The sequence below is a fragment of the Etheostoma spectabile genome, chromosome 8 (assembly GCF_008692095.1).
Source record: "Etheostoma spectabile isolate EspeVRDwgs_2016 chromosome 8, UIUC_Espe_1.0, whole genome shotgun sequence".
NCBI lineage: Eukaryota > Metazoa > Chordata > Actinopteri > Perciformes > Percidae > Etheostoma > Etheostoma spectabile.
In genome coordinates, this window is record NC_045740.1 from 10,321,865 (window position 1) to 10,343,001 (window position 21,137).

At 40.2% G+C, this 21,137-nt stretch overlaps 1 protein-coding gene across 1 annotated transcript in view; it reads left to right on the forward strand.

The window, feature by feature from the left end:
- The window catches only part of sema3d (sema domain, immunoglobulin domain (Ig), short basic domain, secreted, (semaphorin) 3D), a 34,687-nt gene extending 14,508 nt beyond the window's left edge, over positions 1–20,179 (forward strand). Inside the window, exons 4-18 of the mRNA XM_032524662.1 lie at positions 1,354–1,416; positions 1,565–1,684; positions 1,785–1,878; positions 2,401–2,529; positions 4,432–4,568; positions 6,387–6,501; positions 6,706–6,775; positions 6,890–7,034; positions 7,595–7,817; positions 8,188–8,276; positions 8,574–8,615; positions 9,324–9,481; positions 11,564–11,628; positions 11,825–11,964; positions 17,746–20,179. Coding sequence (XP_032380553.1) covers positions 1,354–1,416; positions 1,565–1,684; positions 1,785–1,878; positions 2,401–2,529; positions 4,432–4,568; positions 6,387–6,501; positions 6,706–6,775; positions 6,890–7,034; positions 7,595–7,817; positions 8,188–8,276; positions 8,574–8,615; positions 9,324–9,481; positions 11,564–11,628; positions 11,825–11,964; positions 17,746–18,210 — 2,055 coding nt within the window. The 3' untranslated portion in view covers positions 18,211–20,179. The remainder of the gene's footprint in view (positions 1–1,353; positions 1,417–1,564; positions 1,685–1,784; positions 1,879–2,400; positions 2,530–4,431; positions 4,569–6,386; positions 6,502–6,705; positions 6,776–6,889; positions 7,035–7,594; positions 7,818–8,187; positions 8,277–8,573; positions 8,616–9,323; positions 9,482–11,563; positions 11,629–11,824; positions 11,965–17,745) is intronic.
- Positions 20,180–21,137: the final 958 nt, after the last annotated feature.

Below are 21,137 nucleotides of genomic sequence, written 5' to 3' on the forward strand. Positions count from 1 at the left end.
TTGGGCCGGGGGGAAATACCCACTAAAAGGGTCAAATTTTCTCTGCCCCTCTGGGCCCAGCCCTTGACGGGGCAAATTTTAATTTTTAAAAAAGCAATTTTTGGTTTTCATCATTTAAAATGATGGGGGCCTACCTTAAAAACAGGACCACAGGAAACTAAAACAGGGGGCAAATATTCTAAAGAAAAACATTCCAGTTTTTTTTTCCCTTTAAATTTTTTAGGGAAGCTGCTTTGTCAAACTTTATTCCCAAATGTGTTGAAAAACAAGAAAACTGATCACTTCCTTTTCCCGAGTTTAAAAACCAGTTTTAAGGCCCTTCAAAAAGGGGCCCCACCCATACTCGGGTCAAAACACCCTGTTGTCACTATTTTTTGTATGAATTTTTAAAGGCGGTAGCCGTTTTGGAAAATTCATGAGGTTTTTGATATTTTTTGCCGGTGTGTTTGCATGCATATTCAGGCTCTGTAGACCCATGAAAAAGGGTTGGCGATGGGTTTCCCTTGGTGGGGTTTAAGGGGTAACCAGGGAAGCACAAAAGCCTTTTTTAAACCCCATGGGGTGAACATGGTGGAAATTGCAGGACAATGGAGGGATAGGGCCCATTCTCTCTTCTTTACAAGCCCTTGGGGGTGAAAATTTAATTGGGTTAAAAACCCCGAAAATTGTACAATAATCCCTTAAAATGTTAAGATTAAGTTGTTTATATTGCAACTTTATAGCATAACAGTGGACAATGTACAGACCAAAAGGAAATAAAATACAACATGGAAAAGAACTGAATAAAAACCATACAAGTTCACCGAGAAAAATAAATTGAATAATTACAGTAAAAGCTAAGTATTGTGTGTCTTAAAGGGATTTGATACAGAATAAAGAACTGGCTTGCATGAACTTCTCTGGCAGTTTGTTCCAAAGTTGAGGGGCCCTGATGGCAAATTCCTGGCCTCCTTTTGTTTTTAGCTTTTAAGAGCCAGTTAGCTGCACTTAGGCTCATATCTGGTTAGGGGGTCGGGAGCTCACTCAGTAGTACCATTTAAAGTGATCCATAAAATTCATTCTACTCTAAAGTGCACCGGTAGCCAGTGTAGAGATGCTAAAACAGGAGTATTATGCACTCTCCTTCCAGATGTTGAGCAAAGTCTGGCTTCTGCATTCTGAACCACTGCAGCTCAAACACATTACATTGTTATTTCATTAGCTCAAAGGGTTATAACGCTTTGCAGTAGCACATATTGGCAGAGATTTAGTGAAAGTGTAAATGTCAGTGTTCAAGTTCTTTGATTGAGTGACAGCTCACATACAACATTATGAGATTTTAAATGTTTTCTCTTCTTATTTACCTGTCATTAGATTCACTGGCCTGCTCCCCGAGACCAAGTGGAAATGTGCAAACTGGCAGGCAAAAATGCAAATGTAAGTGTTTCCAAAGAAAGTCACTTCTTGAAAAATCATTTAGATTCTAAGTTTATCTGTTCACTATTGTGTGTTGTAATATACAGTACACCTGTTCAATCATCTTATAATTGTTCATTCTTGCTTGTTCTGCCCCTGCTTGTCCTAGTTGGAGTGTGCTAACTTTGTCAGGGTCCTTCACAACTACAATCGAACACATGTCTATGCCTGTGGGACAGGATCCTTCCACCCCAACTGTGCTTTCATTGAAATCACTGGCCGCAGAGAGGTAAAGTAGATATGAGCGAGTGAAGGATAATTTTGACACAAGTTCAGGAGTTGGATTTAAATTAGCTAAAGGTTCACATTATCTCTCTTTTGTCTCCCAGGATGGCGTGTTCCAACTGCTGTCTAGGACAGTGGAGTCTGGCAGATTGAAATGTCCTTTTGATCCCTCGCAGCCATTCACCTCAGTCCTCACAGGTAAAACGAGCCATCACACAACACTCACACAACATGGCAATCCTCTGCCTGCCTATCTGCTGTGCAGCATGTTATTGCTGCACAGCACCATTTACCCAGGAATAAATGATGCTTCTCCTCAAGTTTCCACTCAGTTGTTTGAGTAAATTTGTATTCCTAGCACTTTCCAGCAAATGATTTGCTCAAGAAAGAGGCGAGCAGACAGTTTTCTGTCAGCAACACATTCACTTGGCAGAGCCTGGTAAACACAAAAGGCTTTGGAGCCTTATCTGTTTTTCATATGTTTGTTTCTTGAAATGTTTCTGAGTCTGTGTTTTTCTATGTAGGTTTACCGAGGTAAGCCTATAAAATGCTAAAAGCTAAACAATAAGGTCTGTTTTTTCGTGGTGTACATGTTGAATAGGACTGTAAGATGCTACTGCTGTTTGACCTTTTATGTACAATAATGTTCTTTATGTGCTGATTTTACTATTGCATAATGTAATGTCATGACTGATTGACCTGTGTCTGTAATTGGTCCAGATCAGTACCTGTATGCGGGCACATCATCAGACTTCCTGGGCAAAGACACAACTTTCACACGCTCCCTTGGCCCTCCACCTGACCAGCACTACATACGCACAGACATGTCTGAAGAATACTGGATCAATGGTACACACATGCTTGCACATATCCACATTAGCATGCTGAGTGCCCTCAAAACCTGTTATTGCCTTTTCTCCGAACTTCAAGCCTCTCTACTGATACAAAGAGCCCCTCTGTGCCCTCACGACGGTTATTGACATTCCAGTGCGGAGGAAACAGGCCACTTATTCATTTAGCTGGAACTTTTATATGAATGCCATAGCTGAACAGGGACCACACCTACAGGGGAATTTACAGTGTTCCACAAAATGCAGGGTCTTAGTCACACAACCTTGTAGCTACACAAACATTTGCACACACGTGCACGCACGCACACAGTCATCACTGAAGAGTGAGTCGACTCTCTTTGTATACATCTTCAGTCTTGAGTGTTTTACAGCCACTGATGGGTTGTCGTGTATCAACAGTTGTCACCCGGATCTAAATCCTTACACATGGTCTTCACATTTCACAACCACACAGTCAGAGATGTTTGGAGTAATTATCTCTCTCTCTCTCTCTCTCTCTCTCTCTCTCCTCTCTCTCTCTCTCTCTCTCTCTCTCTGTCTCTCTCTCTGTTTCTCTCTCTCTTTCTCTCTCTAAGTATGTGTACAGAGTTCATGTGTTGGTGCAGGGCAGGCAGAGAGAAAGCACATCCCTTCTTGCAGTCTTTCTGTTCTTGTGAGCCTGTGGAACATCTTTCCAGTGCTGCTTACTAACAATGACCTTCTGTCGAGTGTGTTAGCAGTTGTACATTGAGCTGTTTCAGTTGGGGAATCACCCTCTGGTGGTTGGCTGGGCTACTAGAGGTTGAGCCAATGTTGATGTAATGTCACTGAAACACATAAGTCTGTAGACTGTACGTAGTCCCCATCTGAATCAAGACACAGATGGCAACATGCTGTGTATCCCCACAGGCTTTTTCCTACGTCACGTTTTACTGTCCATGTTCTTCTTGTCACACTGTTACTAATTACTAATCATTCTTGGTATATGTTTTTCTGATGTCTTACTGTAATTCACATAAGATCAGCCCAGAAACCCTTTGTTAGCACTGCTATTAATAATAGTAACTGCAACTAATTGTTTTAGTTTTGCAGGAACTTTACTGTTTTTGTTTACTCTAAACCACTTTAATCAACCTTATTTCCAGCTGCAACAGGCAGTTGTTTCCAGCAAAAACTTCTGATGAACCCATTGTTTGCTAACTGTCCAGCAACAAAAAGCCGACAAAGTTAGCAACGAGCTGGTGAGCATAATGGAATATTTAGCAGCTAAAGAGACAGATTTCCCCTTCATTACCGGTGGAGATCAGAACAGAGCAAGACGGAGAGTTTATATTGGTCTTACATTTTTTGTGTGTCAAGAAACACATCTCCTAAGATAATTTTGCTCTGTGTCTGCTCAAAGTGTAAATGGGCAACTGGTTGCCAACATGTTCAACTTTATAACATGGTAATATGTCAATATTGTGTTTATAGCTTGTTCCGCTGCTTCTAACTGACTACTTTTGATTAAAGGATCTGAATACTGTGTCAAACTCAGAGGACACATGATTAGGGTAGATGTTTGAGACTGGGTGCTCCAGCTCAAGATGATCTCTATGCCACACTGCTGCCTAATAGATACTGCCAATACAGGTTGAAAATCATAGAAAAGTAAACAAAACTCCTTTTAAACTAACCTAAAATCACTTTATCTGTCTATATATTCAGTTGTACGGCAGGTTGAGATAGTGGCCCATGCTTTAGCTTAGAAAATAGAAAAGGCAATATATCAGACCTTTCTGTAGATATGGAACAAAACTGTAAATAAACTTGTGCTAGGTGTAGCGTTAATCCCACCTCAAGGTTGCGGTGCATGGTGAATCCATTACCTGACTTATTTTAACACTCTCCCCTCTCTCTCTTTTCCTCACCGTGTCTTCAGAGGCCAGGTTTATATCTGCTCATGCCATTGCAGACACCTACAATCCAGATGATGATAAGATATACTTTTTCTTCCGCGAGGTGTCATGGGAAGGCAACGGCAAGAGCATCCTGTCCCGAGTGGCTCGTGTGTGCAAGGTGAGATATTATACAACAGAAGTGTACTGTAAAAATGTAGGAGCACAGAGGAATGGAGGTGAGGCTATGACAGATGGTTGGATAGGTAGGGGAGAAAAAAGAGGTTGGAAGAATGAAAAGCCCCAACTACTTTAAGATACTTGCACATGGACTTGGACATGGACCCAGTTGGTAATGAGAGAAATTATCTTTGGAAGATAGATAAGTGCAATATAGTGGGACTATAGAGAAAGACAGTAGGCGTGCAATACCTCTTACAGTATGAGGGAATCTTAACTCGATTTGATCGGATAAGGATCATTGTGTTGGCCACTACAAGAGTGTTTTATGTCACCCAGAAGGAGGCCTCTCTGATACATTCTTCTTTTGTTGTCATCTGAAAGAGTCTGTCTGGGGCAGTGAATCATGGTTCTAGCCCCTTTGTGGCCTGCTGACAAGGAAATCTTAGAGCTGCTGCCTACATTGTTACTGAGATCGACACGCCATATCATTCTCATTGTTTTTCCCCCAAAGGATATGCATGTATTCTCTATTAAATGGGTGATAAAGAAAACATATTTTGTATGGTACCATTACATTACATGAGACTATGTTACTTTGGCAGGTGCTTTTGTCTAATGTGTCTTACAGTGAGAGCCTTTACTGGACTTTTTACTGGAGCTACAAGTCATCATTCAAAGTTCTATGCTTAAGGCAAAATGCCAAACTTCAAATTCATACCCAAATGGAACCATTTTTTGTAAATCAAACGTTCTCTCTGTTTAGATGTTAGATTCTGCAAGACATTTAAGAAGCATATCATGTTTCAATGCCTATTAAGTTCTATTTGATGGCACTGCACAGCTGACCGAGAGCCGAATAGATTTATAATCGGGACCTTTTGTATGCTATACAGTGTGCCATAAGTCATTCCAAATGGGACTAGCCCTAACAGCAGTTTGCCATTAGCATTCGGAGGCCTATTGCTACATTCTCAGAGAAAAGCTTTCAGCGTATTTATGACCTAAGAATAAGCTGTAAAGCAGACTGACGACAGCCCTCTCTTTCTGCCATCTTTCTCTTTTGGTCTTTGTATTTTTTCTTCATTATCTGTGTCTTTTTCCCTGCATGTAAAAGGAGTGAGGGCACTTCACTTCAATCCTCTTTGAAGATTATTGCCACTGTGAAACATCCTCATTAAGTGCTTACATTTTTTTTGTCTGTTAAACACAAGTGTGTTTTTGTGTGTGTTGAACCCTAACAATCTTTTCTATATCACTAGGTTAGCGCACGGGCCAACTTTAATAGGGAGGATCTCTTGAGTTTTCTATGCGTTACAAAGAGGTGCACTTGAATGCTTTTACCATAGTTCAATTAAAAGGCCGCTACTTAAAACAGCAATTCATATGCAAAGATAAACCCTGCATTATCAGTCTGCAGCCTTGCTTGATTTTAGTACTCTCTTCCAACATGCTGCACTTACATTTGTTTCCTCTCTCCTTTGATGTTTTTTCCACTGTTTCTCTCTCTCTGTTTCCTCTCCATTTTTCAATTACTCCTGACTGTCATTATACTAACAAGAAGGCCTCCTTTGTGCTGCTTAAATAAGCAGATTCGCACTAGAGGCATGTGCTTCACCTGTTTATTTTCCTAATTAGTACAGGGAATCTGAGTCAGGCTGTGATGCTGTGTGTTGATTTTGTGTGTGAGTCCGTTAGATAGATTACAGTCGGATTGTGGTTAACTGTGTGTTATTAATTGTGGTTTTCTTTTGGTCATGTTTGACAGCTACACTATGCTGACTGTGGTTTTGTTACACTGTATGTGGCTGTGTTTCAGAATGATGTGGGTGGGCTGAGAAGTCTGACCAATAAATGGACCACCTTCCTCAAAACCAGACTTGTGTGTTCTATCCCTGGACCAGATGGAGTGGACACACACTTTGATGAGCTCCGTAAGTGATTGCGAGAATAAAAAGAAAATCTGGGCCAATAAACTGAGTTTTATTTTGATCAGAATCAATCTTGAGGGTTTACTTTAGAAAGGAACAGAATTTCCAATTACGCCAGCAGTGGCACAGTGGTAGACAAATCTCTTCTGTGCAGATAGTGGTAATACAAACAAATAACCTTTGTGTTGCTTCCCCTCTCTCTTATAGAGGACATCTTCATGCTTCCTACCAGAGATGACAAAAACCCCAAAGTGTATGCAGTCTTCACCACTTCAAGGTAAGTTTATTATTCATCACATTATCATTCATACATCATCATCAACACCACCAATGGTCTCTCCCTTTTCTTTCCTAGCTTTAACCTGGTCTCTTGTATTCTCCTTCCTGTCAGCTCCATTTTCCGTGGCTCAGCAGTGTGTGTGTACAGCATGGCGGACATAAGGGCCGTGTTTAATGGACCTTACGCCCACAAGGAAGGGCCGGACCATCGATGGGTAGAATACGAGGGGAGGATACCGTATCCCCGTCCTGGAACGGTGCGTTTTCCACAGAAAAAAAACGACAGCTCACACTTGATAGCTCCGAGCTTAAGAAGATTTTAGACGAATAAGATCAACTTTTTTGCTAATTACAGAATAATAAACATGGCCTAATTTAAAAGTGGTGGATTGAAGGGTGAAATGTTCAAGATGCTGTAGGGTATGCATGCTCACATCTGCACACGATATATGATATAACCTTCAATGAGGTTACTCGGCATACTAATCAGATTCTTGTTTCATTTTGTTTAAAAAACGTAATCAAGGGAGGGAAAGGAGTGGATAGAGAATTCCAAGTATGCTTCAGGTGTACAGCTGTTTGAGCTATAGTGTACGCTGAAAGGGTAAGCTGGAGAGACACAGAAGTTCCAGATGTGCTTTCCTTCCCTGCTTTCCTTCATTTGACCACCAGAGGGAGACATGTACCATTGCTTTCTTAGACAAAAACCACTAGTCGGTTATCTGAAAAGAAATATGGGAAACACATTCAGGGAGCGAAATTGTCTGTGACTGTGAGAATTTTGCACAAGATCAACGATTTTCATTTTACTCTTTAGTGTCCCAGCAAGACATATGATCCAAGGATCAAGACCACCAAAGACTTCCCAGATGAGGTGGTCAGTTTTATTCGATTCCACCCCCTTATGTATCGCTCTGTCTACCCTCTGACTGGTCGACCGGTGTTCACCCGTGTCCGAGTGGACTACACCCTGACTCAGATCGTGGTGGACAGAGTTTTGGCAGAGGATGGACAATATGAGGTCATGTTTCTTGGAACAGGTGAGACAAACACCCCTCCTCTCTCTCTCTCTCTCTCTCTCTCTCTCTCTCCTCTCTTTAATATATATATATATATATATATATATATATATATATATATATATGTATATTTATGACCAGCAGAGGGCACTAGATCACTATGAGTTGTCCTTGGCCTGAGACAGATTTTACCGATGCTGTTAAAACATGTAAGGTTGCATTGTGGACCACTATCTTCTCTTTGCCACCAACCTGCCAGCTGTCATGATCTGGTGTAGTGATTATGCCATTTTGACTATTTTGACTTGTCTATGCCTATGTGTCCTTTTTATATGTTTGCTTGATTTATCCTAATCACCCCTCCTGCCTCCTGTCTCACTCTCTGTTGTAGATGCCGGCTCAATTCTAAAGGTGGTGAGCATCACTCAGGAAAATTGGTCAACAGAGGAAGTGGTGCTTGAAGAACTTCAAGTTTTCCAGGTATTGGGCGCAACACAGCCACATGCACAAATGCAGATACAGAAGCACACGCACTTTGAGTCGCTCTAAGCTTTTTGATAGACAATTTTTGATTCTCGAGTTGTCCCACAGTTGACTCATCAGTTAATGAAATATTTATGACATTGTTACAAACTACACAATACTGATGTATTTTTTTGAGGTAATAATCTGCAAACTAATCTCCTGGTAATTGTTTTTTACACAAACAGTGCCCCAGCAATGTTTATTTATTGAGGTGTTAAAGCTGGTGACAATTATTTGTTTTACTTTTTGCAGGTTCCCACTCCCATCCACAGTATGGAGATGTCTTCTAAACAGGTTATCATCCATGTTATTCCCACACATTTTCTCACACTGTTTCTCTGCCTTCATTCATGTCACATGTATTCAGCTGTGTGTGCATGCCTGATGTGGCACACGACATGCTTCTTTTTATCCCAGAATCATTCATTTATTCAATTCTCTCTCTCTCTCTCTCTCTCTCTCTCTCTCTCTCTCTCTCTCTCTCTCTTTAGCCTTCCCTATGTTTTTGTGGCGCTCTCTCCCCTTTCTGCCTCATTATCTTAGGGTCAGGGGTGTCAGTAGACACTTCAACCCCAATCAATGCTTCCATTAATCTCCAGCAGTGTTTGACCTGTGCGTGTGGCTGTGTGTGCATGCTCCCTGGTGTTTTTTTTTTTAAGTTCTTTGGAAATTCTGTAAGGGACTCTCATTAACTTCAGACGAGTCAGAGACGATCCTCAGTCCAAAAGTCCTCACGTTGAAAAATCCTTAAATCTTTGTGGTTTGTTTCATGTGTCTGTTTAAGGTTTTGACATTTTAAATGAGTCTTGTTGTTATAAAGGACGTTGTTATATGAAAAGTATTTGTGTAATATTCTTTTAGCACAGACCACACAACGTAGAGTTGTATGGACTGCATGTCATTTTTTGCTCTGCTAACCAAAAGGAATTTCCTTTATGGATAATACATAGATCTGTATGTTTACCTTTCCTAAAGCAGAGTGTGGTGTGTGTTTCACTATAGCAACAGCTCTACGTGGGATCAAATGAAGGGCTAGCCCAGGTTTCACTCAGTAGATGTCACCTGTATGGCCAAGCCTGTGCTGAATGCTGCCTGGCACGAGACCCCTACTGCGCATGGGATGGACACACATGCTCACGATACGTCCCTGCATCAAAGCGGTATGCTAAACTCTTGAAAGATTTCTCTGCCGAACATGTAGCATGAGAGTCAACCTACAGTACTGATTTTTTTTTTTTTTTTACTTTAGAGCCTGTAGATGCAGACATTCACAGTAAAAATGCAGTTCAAATCTGTAACTATATCTGCACATTGATAAGATAGGGAAGAGGATATAGTTTCCAATGTTGATTTAAAAAAACCTGTTTAATTGTTTTACTCATTATATAACGTGATCATAACACATACCAATGATACTGATGACAGCCTAGGCAACTTGTGCTCAAATGTTTCCTGAATGGAAATGGTGAAGTTACTCAGTACTGGCATTATCAACAAGACCACACTCCAACATACAGATGAATAATATATTAATAATAATATCAAGTCATAATCCTTATATTAGAATGTTTATTTTTTACATATCTAAGGTAACATGCCATGTCAGTTCATTGTACAGAGTTACTCAGAATTACTATTCTATTATTATTTTTCACACAAATTTGGATGGGAAGTTACAAAATCCAACATAATGCATTTGTAATCTGTACACAAACCTGCATACACTCATGTGAACATGTGTAAACACAAAATGCAAATTCAAAATGAACTACTTTAAATTTACTTTTACATTTACTTCTTCTTATGTAGGGTTCTTCAACAGGTGGTCCGGGACCCGCAGGGGGTCCTCAGAGTCAATGCTGGAGGGCCTCCAAGTTATTGTTAATTTTTTTGAAACAATTTCAAAAATGAAAAAGACTTAACATACTTTAAATCCAACATATTATTAGCAAGTATGAAATCTCACTGCTTACTGGCCAATAAGTAAGGTAGTTACTGAGACCATCCACAGATACAGTTCATTCTAAGGATTTACTTTGCCACATGTATATTTGACATCAAAACATGATTTATAAAATCATGACAACAAATTATTAGTCTATTAAATATCTTATTCTATGCACTAAAAAGGTATTTATGAAGACTTTAGGCCGCCCTACACGTTATTGTTGGCCCAGTTGTAATATGCAACTTAAATGTTTACAGTATATTGTATGTAGTAGGGGGTCCCAGCTCTGTCTCTCTCAGTTAATGGGTCCTTGGCTTAAAAAACATAAAGACCCCCTCTCTTATGTGTGCAGAGCTGGTGCACATTAATGTCATTGTGATGGTTGAATTATTTAGTTAATTATTTTGTTGTGGCATAGCATGGCTCACAGCCTGAAAATATGTGTGATCTAAAAAAAGCAAAGACAAGTGTATCTACTGACCCTTTGTTTCCCAGCTTCTCCATAGTGTGTGTTTGTGTATCTGTGTGTTTGTGTGTGTGTGTGTGTGTGTGTGTGTGTTTGTTCCCGGGGCTTGATTTTTATTCTGGGACCGTTAGACAAAGTTCTCTTCATGTTTTCAGCATTTATTCCATGCCAGAGGGCATTATGAAATGCATGTGTTGTGTGCTTTCTTGCTTGCATGAACCAAGACTCTACACAATCTAGACCCTACAGTTAGAGGTCCCACTGCCATATTATTGGCCAGTGGGGAAGCTGTTATGGTTTGTGCAACAGTGGAGGCCCTGCGTTAGGTTTTGCATCTTTTTGAAAGCTGATATCAGTGAGTGTATGCTGCAGATGTCCCATCGCACAAGACTAACAGGAGGTGGAGGAGGTGAAATTTATACAACCATAGAAGCCCAAGTGAGCAACAAACTAGAGACCAAAGAAACTTTATTGACGTTATTTATTTTATATTTAATATGCAAATCTGACATTTGAGAAAACATATCGCAGTTTGAGATGTTGAAAAGCACAGAAAACCAATTTAAACGATTTTTTGTATGAATAGCTGTCCTTTAAATGGTAATCATATATTGAAACCATAATATCACGTAAGCAATTATTTTCAGCTTGTCCAGTGTTACATTCAGTTTGGCTATTTTTGTATTTGAACTCTGATGGCGGTATTACTGAAGCTGAAATGCAAATACCGAAATATAATAATCAATTCTACATTTTAACCAGATCAGAAAAAATACTTTGGTGAAATTTCGTAATCTAATCTTAATAAACTGTGGGTTTGTTCTCCAGGCGAGCCAGAAGACAGGACATCAAGCATGGAGACCCTGCCAGTCAGTGCTGGGACACTGAAGACAGTATGTAGCCTTTGTTATCCTAAGTTCAGCCTTTATCTCTCTTTGTAAGGACTCTGGTTTTCTCTTTGTAAACACACAGCCAGCGAACAAATTAATTAATCACTTAAAATGTCGCTAGAGGATACCTACATGACACACTTTTTTTTTAGAACCAAAGAAAAGACCATTGGATCAATAACCGTCTTGTTTTCTTCAGGTCTTGTTGGGGGACAGGTGGAGGAGAGAGTCCTCTATGGGGTGCAGAGCAACTCCACCTTCCTCGAATGTATCCCCAAATCTCAACAGGCTCTGATCCGGTGGTACATACAGAGGCATGGATCTGAACGCAGGGAGGAGGTCAGACACCACCCAAACATGAATGAAAACCCCACGTTTTCCTTTCCTTACTTCCCTTTCTTTCTTCACTCTCTCTAAAGTCTGAAGGTGGACCTTTTTCCTTTTCTACTAGCCCAGAGGGGTTATTTTTCTTCATGCCAGGTCACAAAGCAGGAAGTTACAGGGCCAATGAAAGACATTTTTCACAGCAGCAATCATTTCTTACATAAGTACTTCAAAGCATCCAACTGACTTCAACATTTCCAGCAATGTGGTCTGAGCCTTGAACCCAGCAAATGTTTGTGCCACAAATCACATTGCTGCAGGTCCTGCTTATTTGGGGGAAGATAGAAAACCGTGCTTCGACCTTTAAGATACCGTTCATAGTTTGAATACCCAAAAGTCACATCCGTTGTGGAATTATAGGTATTAAGGGAGCAATCCAGGTTCTCACTAGTTTCTTGAGTAATGTCATTATTGATGTCTATGAGTCTCCAGGGCTTTTTGAAATTTTCTGCAGCACCTCTGGTTTTAAGGAAGTTCAGGAATGACTTAAACCAGACCCACCTGGTGATGGGACATAATCTATTTTTTATGAAAAATGGGGGAGAAGAGACATGCAAATTGCATTTTACCGTACCTTTAACCTTCTTTTTTGTTGTTACATTTTTTGCAAGTATTCATGCTGGAATGTAACTGCTTTCCCCTGTGGAAGAGCGTAGGTTCAAGGGAGACTATGATTATTTCAGTTGTGTTCTGGATGGTAAAATGGAGTGGTGGACCAGAAAATATAAATATATAAAATACTGACCTACATAAAGTATCACTTAAAACAAAAAATATATAGACAATGGCCTTTTTATGGCACATTTGAAGCAGAATTTCCAGCTGTTGTAAAGAAGTTAAAATAATTATCTTTAGTAAAAATCTATGTTTATTTTACAGGGCTGTTAAACAAATCTGTACTTTTTCATTTTTGCTGTCATTGCACAGGACCAAAGTCACTTTAAAACTCAGATCCTGGGAGACAAGGTGGTGGACTGAAGGACACATAGGGACAGAAAGTTGAATGCATTTGTTTTTGAGGTGTGGAAAGGAACTCATTGGCGAGGACACTTGTCTCCTGAATGAGACAACAGAGACCTGCTTACTCAGAACCTCAGTGCTCTCCCCTCCCCTATCCAAACATACAAACCTTTCTCCACCCACTGCAAATGGCCTTCTTACCACTCAACCATCTCACTCCTCCTCTACCTCCCCACTTCCTGCTACACTTATTTACTCCCACCACTGGTCCCCTGTCCTCTCTCTTAGGGGTGAATGTAAACACACTGACAGGTGCAGAGGCCACTAAAGACCCAGGAGTTCTTTTATAGGCCCGCACAGCAGAAAGCCTTGTTTCCCCCTTGGTGTGTGTTTCTTTATGATCCCCTACAGCAGAAATCATAACATAGCGCTCCCTAGGGACAGCCATGTGTTTTGGGGTAATGAACACAATGGGGTGTTTTCTGTGTTTGCGCCTAGGCATGCAATGATGTGTGACCTATTGGACTCTAGACAAAGTGATGAAGCACTGAATGACGAAGTTCTCTCACATGAGGACTGTCATGTGAGAGACACAGATTCCAAAAAAATACAGAAGATAGTGTTGAGCAGGTACATACAATTAATTTCTAAATGACAAATGTATTCTCTGCAAATGAAAAAGGTATAAAGTTGTATAATCTCCCAACTCAGTACTGGCTGGCTGCGGTGCAGATGCTGAGGGCCCCTCCTGCAGCAGCAGCGTAATTGGGAGTTTAACGTCTGTCTTTCCCGCAACGAACAGGACACACACATTGTTTACATTGGCCTCAGATAGATTACGTTGGAGGTTGTGATTTAGCAGTTACATCATAGAGACAACAGTTTTGGTGCTTTGAAAGCTGACCTGGTTGGTTCAGTTCAAATCACAAGATTCTTTGATAGAAGTTATGTGATTTTTCTTCAACATCGGAGTGAAAAGCAGTTGAGACTGGAGTGTGTCTTACTCCATACACTTTCCGCACATTTCCTCTTTAAAAAGTAAGCGATGTAATGATACCACAGTTATCCTCCCATTAAATTATGGCATGATGAACCTCTTTTCCATTCTGTTTCTACCCGTTTTGACCTCGGCCAAAAAGAATAGATGGGAAGACCAACCTCGCAATGGGCCGTTGCTCCCCGCGACTCCCCATAAATTACCCAAAAAGGATCAACAAATCCAAAAACAAACAAAAGAGACATATAACTGAACTACCGGTAACCTCCAGCCCAAACTAACACAATAAACTAAAATAAGAAAACTTCACATACCACTTCAAGTGTTCATGGAGCTTGGGAAAGACAAACCTTCTAGTACGTAAGGAGGAAACCCCTCACTAGTGTGCTCTCCCTGTGGAACTGTCCCTTCACTCTCTGCCTTCTTATCACCTCCCCCACTCTACCTGAGCACTGATTACACTCAGGTGTGTAACAGGAAGAGGGAGAAGGGGAGAACGAGGGACAGAGAGAGAGAGAGAGAGAGAGAGAGAGAGAAAGAAAGAGAGAGAGAGGGAAAACAAGATACACACAGCAGAGGCACATGTAACACCAATGTTTATATTTATCATGAAAAAGGAGGTTTAGGTGCTTTAAGAATGTCCTGATAATGACTGAATGACTGTTGTGATTGCTATATCAAATGTATTTCTGTGGCAGGGCAGCAAGTGGACATTTAAGTAATTACAAATGGCTGAAAAATACATTGTTTCTACTAAAGAGCTAATAAATTAGCATTTAAGTAACATGACTATATATGTGAACTGAATTAAAAAAACCAGAGTAGTTTCAGAGAAATATTTTCTTAATCCTGACTGAGTCTAATGCTTAGATAAGGGTTCAATCTCTAGTCCCCTTACAAGCAACACATCTTTAACTGTAAAAATAAGTGCTAGCTAGTTTTCACTCCGTTTAACTTCTTTCTCATGTGGATTAAGAAGCACTTGATTGATTGTTTTTTTTGGCTGAACGCTAGCAATGCGACTGACAGTCAAAACAAAGTAAAGGAGTCAAAGTGAACCACACCGAGCTGGAGGTCAAAGAAACACACTCTGTGTACTTTTCAGCTGATGAGATTAGCTGTGTGTGTGTGTCTTAGTTTGAACTGTGTAGCACGGCATGTTTTTCAGAGTGCTTTTGTCTGAGATTTGCCACTTTTTAGATATTCAAATGGCTTTCTTGTAATTTGGTGCTACTTGACAATTTCCTAATTTTGCTGTTGCTTTTGTTCTTTCCAGTTTTAGTCAATTTTTTCTTCTCTCCATCCTTCGGTAATGTCGAATTACTGGTTACTGGCAGCTGAGTCAAGTACAAAAAAATACTCCAGCCTGATTACCTGCATTGTACAACCTGAAACTTAATATATATAATATAATATAATATATATAATAGAAATAATATCAAACACATATTAAAACCAAATGATTAATTTATCACACATCCCTACAAGAGTGGCCCTTATAGACCAGATGATTGTGGTGATTTAGGGCTTCCCTCATGAAGGACAAGGTGGTCCTGGGGACAGGGAAAGGTGATTTCTGAAGTGTCTGGCTCATGTCAACCTCTCACTCCCTGTGCTTTTCTTACCACCCTGTTCACTTCTGTCTGTCATCCCTTGTTCTCATCTGTCCCTCAACCTCCCTCATCAGTCCCACCTTAATGTCTCTTCACTTTATTCCTGCCTTCACGCTGCTTACTCCATCAACTGTGTTGGTCGTCTCCACAATTTCCCACAGTCTCTTCTCTTCTCCGTCTCTCTCCACACGTTCTGCCTTCTGATGGGTTTTGATGAATGCATCTTAGACCAGCTGTAGCAGCACCTGTAGCCCCCCAACACACACACACACACACACACACACACACACACACACCACACACACACACACACACACACACACACACACACACACACACACACACACACACACACACACACACACACTCCCTCCTCTTTTTCCACTTGTAAAAAGTCAGATATTAATATTTGAGCTGGAAGAGATTCCTCTGACTTTCTCACAGCATTTATGTTTGTGTGTGTTAGTACTTGTGTGTGTATTCACCTCCTGGAGCCTGGAATGCAGGCCCATTAGAAAATTTGCAATAAGAAAAGCATGGATGACGTTACATTTCATAGGGTTCATTAGAACAAAGCACAGCCTACCTGGAAGCATGGGAAGTTCTTAACCTGACACTTAAACATAGCTTAAAGCTTAAGCACACTTACTTGTGCTCCATTTAACAATTAAAAGCAGTGTTTCATTAGGTTAACCTTACTCCACATGCATGCACACTTGTTCCCACATGCACACAAATGTGCATGTAAGTGTCCCTACGAACACGGAGCTCCATTCAATATGCTTAAAAGCTATATCACTATTCTTTGCAGGTGTTTGCTGGCTTAATCACATGCCCAGACACACACAGACACACACACACATACACAAATAATAATAAATAAAGACAGACCATCTGGGTGACTTTAAAAGTCTGGCATTGCCATTTAGTCACAGATGCCTTTGATCTTTGATTTTGGATGGCAGAGGGAGGATGCCTTTAAAGAAACACACAAAAACATCAGTACGGATTGAATGATTTAAAAAGTTGTCTTCACAGAGTCTTTGCACAAATACGATTTTTACATATATACATATATATATATATATATATATATACATACCATGTGTTTTGTCACAGTCAGTGAGGTGTGTCATGAAACGAAACTGTGATGGGAGTCAGACTAGTAAATTTAATGTGGGTAAGGGTCAAGATCCAAAGAGCCTCTGAGGCCTGGGGGTCTGCCTCTGGCTGGACAACACATCATCAGTGTCAGACCTAGAAACCACCACAGAGCCACACACACACGCATACACATACACACACAGACACACAGACACACACACACACACACACACACACACACACACACGGGCACGTCCATAAGTAAACACAAATGTATTGCTTTTGACTTGGAGTTTATGCCTGGCCTCTTCTCAAGCTTTCTTATCATTTACACCTCTTGGGGGTCGGAGCTATGGGAGGTGTCTTTTTGAAGCATCCACACATGCACTGACACACACACACACACACACACCTGTCATGCTCTTTCTCTGTCCTCTGAACACAGCTGTGTTGTTTTAGGCCCTGTCATGTCATGCCACCTGATGAATCATGGTGGATGCTAGATGAAAAGAGCGGACCATAAACGTTAGCACTTACCCTTACACCTTAACGACAAGCACACACGCACACACACACACACACACACACACACACACACAACACACACACACACACACACACACACCACACACACACACACACACACACACACACACACAAACACACAAATACCTTCTTTAGCATTTGCTTGCTGCTTATACTCATCATGCATCTATGGATCTTTCTACACCAGATAATGACCCTTGGCCTCTTACGCTCACCACACCCAATTCAATACGTTTCCTGTTTTAGGGGTCATTACCATGTTTAACACACCTTGGATACAAATCAGGCATGGAAAAGTAAACAGGAAGCAAGGTATCAAACCAAAGTTTTGTAATGTGCTGTCATTCTGATTGATTGTTTGGGGGTTGGGAAAAAGCATTGCTTGTTTTATAGTTAAGCTTTAAATCTTAAATTATAAAGAAAATATATCCCACATGTCTGTATTGTGTACTAAGTGAAGGCAGCTGTAGTTACATGACCTCATTCTTTATGATGAACCTCTATATGTTCTCCCAGGTCAGGCTGGATGATCGTGTCGTACACACAGATCGAGGTCTCCTGATTCGCTCCCTCCAAACCTCTGATGCTGGCGTGTATGTCTGCGTAGCTCAAGAGCACACACACTTCACCCACACTCTCCTCCATCTCAAGCTACAACTTGTTACACATGGACAACTGGATGGGAAGCCCAAGCCCAGTGATGACCCCATGGTGGAGCTGCGCCACAGCGTGGAGTCCCGTCAGCGTTATAAAGACTACCTGAGAGTGATGAGCTCTCCTTTTGGCTCTCTGGAGGAGTATTGCGATTCACTATGGTTGGAGAAAAGGCCAACAAGGGTGCGAGGAAGAGGCTTAGGAGCTGGCAAATGGAAACATATACAGGAAATGAAGAAGAGCAGGAACAGGAGACAACACAGAGAGAGGGACGAAGAGTTGGAAAAACAGGAGCGAGGGAGGGTGGTGAGGACAGCAAAGCAGTGAGGGGTGTGGTGAACAAACAATCAGGGTTAGCTATCTATACGATAAGGCAGAACGTGACACATAACTGCAAAATTGCAATGACAGATCAATTCATGAGCAAGCAAAATCTAACTCAGAGTAACAGTAATGGGGCGTGAAAGACTAACTCTGAAATACAGTATATAGAGGTCAAAGAGTATTGAAAAGATATCAACATGCAATTTTATGTAGGATTGGGGTGTGAATATCTAATTGCATTCATCTCTCCTGAATCGGAACATGACTGGTCTTTTCTACAGCTTTCACTGGCTAAATACTGTAGTTTCCCCAGCAGGACAGACTGACGGTTATTAGAGGTGATGATTTGAGGATAATGAAACATATAGTGGAATTAGTGAGATTGGGAAAATACCAAAAAAACTAAGAGTTTGCTTGTGGTGATGACAATGCATTCATGTTGAATGACTGTAAATATTTACATACCATGTACAGGAGTTACAGCATGCTCATTTAGTCTTATTACTGATCTGTACACTTAAAATGATAATCATGTATTATGTTTGGTCTGACAAAATGACATATCATTCTTTAATGCTGTTGTTGAAAGTTATTTAAATAAATTTGTCTTGGAGCCTCTGTTCAATAAATTAATTACATTGTGTAAAGAGACTAAAGGACTCAAGCAAACAGCAAACAAGGTTGAGAATGGGTTTGTGTTAGTTCAGATGAGCCTCTCCTGATATAGCAACACAAGTCCCTGTGCACTGTATGCAGATGTCAGAATGATTCAGGACCAGCTGGTCTCTTGTTTAGGTGTGTGTGTGTGTGTGTGTGTGTGTGTGTGTGTGTGTGTGGTGTGTGTGTGTGTGTGTGTGTGTGTGTGTGTGTCTAAAAGATAGAGGGAAAATGGGTGCCTTCAGGAAACCATGCAAAATAGGAAAGTTTGTGAACAAACTAAGTAATTTACAGAATTCCTTGAATAACCTGGTAAAGCTCTAAATGCATCAACATCAGTTTCATGAGCAAACATTCTGCACAACAACACACTCATTCCAATGTTTCTAACTCTCTACAGGGGGGAACTTCAAAGTTGCTAGTACAAAAGTAGATAGCATTGTGTGTGTGTTTTTTCATTACACTATAAGTTGTGTAAAACAAGTGCAGTTTTTCCTATGCTTTCATATGTGTTTTTTTGGCTGCAGTTGCTGTGGAGTTTATATTGTTTACACATTTCTGTGGCAGGTTATTTAATTTATGTGGTTGCTTGTTGCCCCCCCCCATGGTGTCCCTATACTTTTTATTTATTGTCGGCCATTTTTTTTTATTGTCTAAGTTTTGTCTCTTTTCTGGTTAATTATTCTAAGGCTATACTGAATGTGTTGTATAATTGATAATCAGTTATGTTGGTTTGGATATAAGGTGTCTGTGGTTTGACGTTTAGGCTACATTGACATTGTTTTGTAGCCTAAATCTTTTCTTTAATTTAATTGGTATAATCTATATTAGCCTACGTATAGTCTTATAAGACTACTTACCTTTTACATTGTAGCACACTAACTTTTACTCAGAATACATTTTAACTAACCTACTTTTTACTTTTACCTGGGTACGTTTTTACTCAAGTATTTTTACTTTTACTTGTGTAAAATGCATTTAATGGAATACGACTTTTTGTTGAGTAAAGTATTCTAGTAGTCTTTTCCAAGGCGTTGAACAACTTCTAATGCTTAATAACTTAATAGCCTTTTAATTCTTTTACTGATCTCATATTTAGGCCTCCCTTAATACATGACTGTTATTGTCTGTTAGTGATACACTCTGTATTTTTTTGCCTAAACTACCATTCACCTCAATTCATTGTACTTTTACTGTACTTGTTTTTATATAAGTATGCACATACTTACAGCATTCAAGCCTCCTATTTTGTGTGTCCCCACAGTGATTTCTCCATGTTTCCTGTAACAAAGACAATAAATATTTCAAGAACTTCTTTCTTGTCTATAGTTTATTTATCAGTCAGCTGCAAAGAACAAAATACATCTCCACAAAAATGGAAACCGCAAAGGGACACCAGGAAAGGGCTAGAAAAGGCGTTAGAAAAGTGTTACTCAGGAAATATAAAACAAATGTTTGAACCACGTACACTATAATCACAATATAATTTATTGGAGAAGCACAACAGAAAATGCATACATTTTGTGAATGTAGTTTTTTGATTTGCTCTCTAGGCAAAAATCAGTGCTGTTGCATTCTTAAGGTCCTGCATCTCGCTTAGCCTCTTACTTTCATTGGTCTTCAATGCAGTGAATTGTTTAGTTCACTGAGGTCAGAGGAGAGTCAAGGAAATATTGAGGGGGAGAAGCAAATCATTCAAAAAAACATATTACAAAATGAGTTGTTTGAGAGGTGAGAAAGTCCCTCATAACACCCATATATGGAAATCATGAGTTGCCACACCCTGTTACAGTAAAAGCCCAATTTAGCAATGTAAAGGGGGTACCATTTTGCATACTGAGCTGAAGATGGCAATAGTCAAAAGAAAGGACTACAGTACTTGTTGGTGGTGTTTGTCCTTATTGTCAACAAATCGGTGACAGAACAAGATTTTACAAATTATTGCAGGTTATTTTTCCAGTGATCTCATATTTGCACCCCTGCTTTGAAGTGGATGTCCTTTTTTACATAAGAAGTCCATTGTTAGATGTTATTCTTCCTCATTTGGAGCTCTTCCCAAATTTAGGGGTCAGACAGTTGCCAGTGAGTTAACATGAGCTTTACATTTGGCTGGAGAAAAAAACAATGAGTAAAGATGACTTGCTGCAAAAGACAGGCAGACAGAGGCAGCAGGGGGTCAAACTAGGAACCAGAATTCAGGGAAATAAACTAGATTTAATGGAAGGAAGTGCTTACTTTGATGTGATTGGTGTAATGAGCAAGCAAGTCTGCTT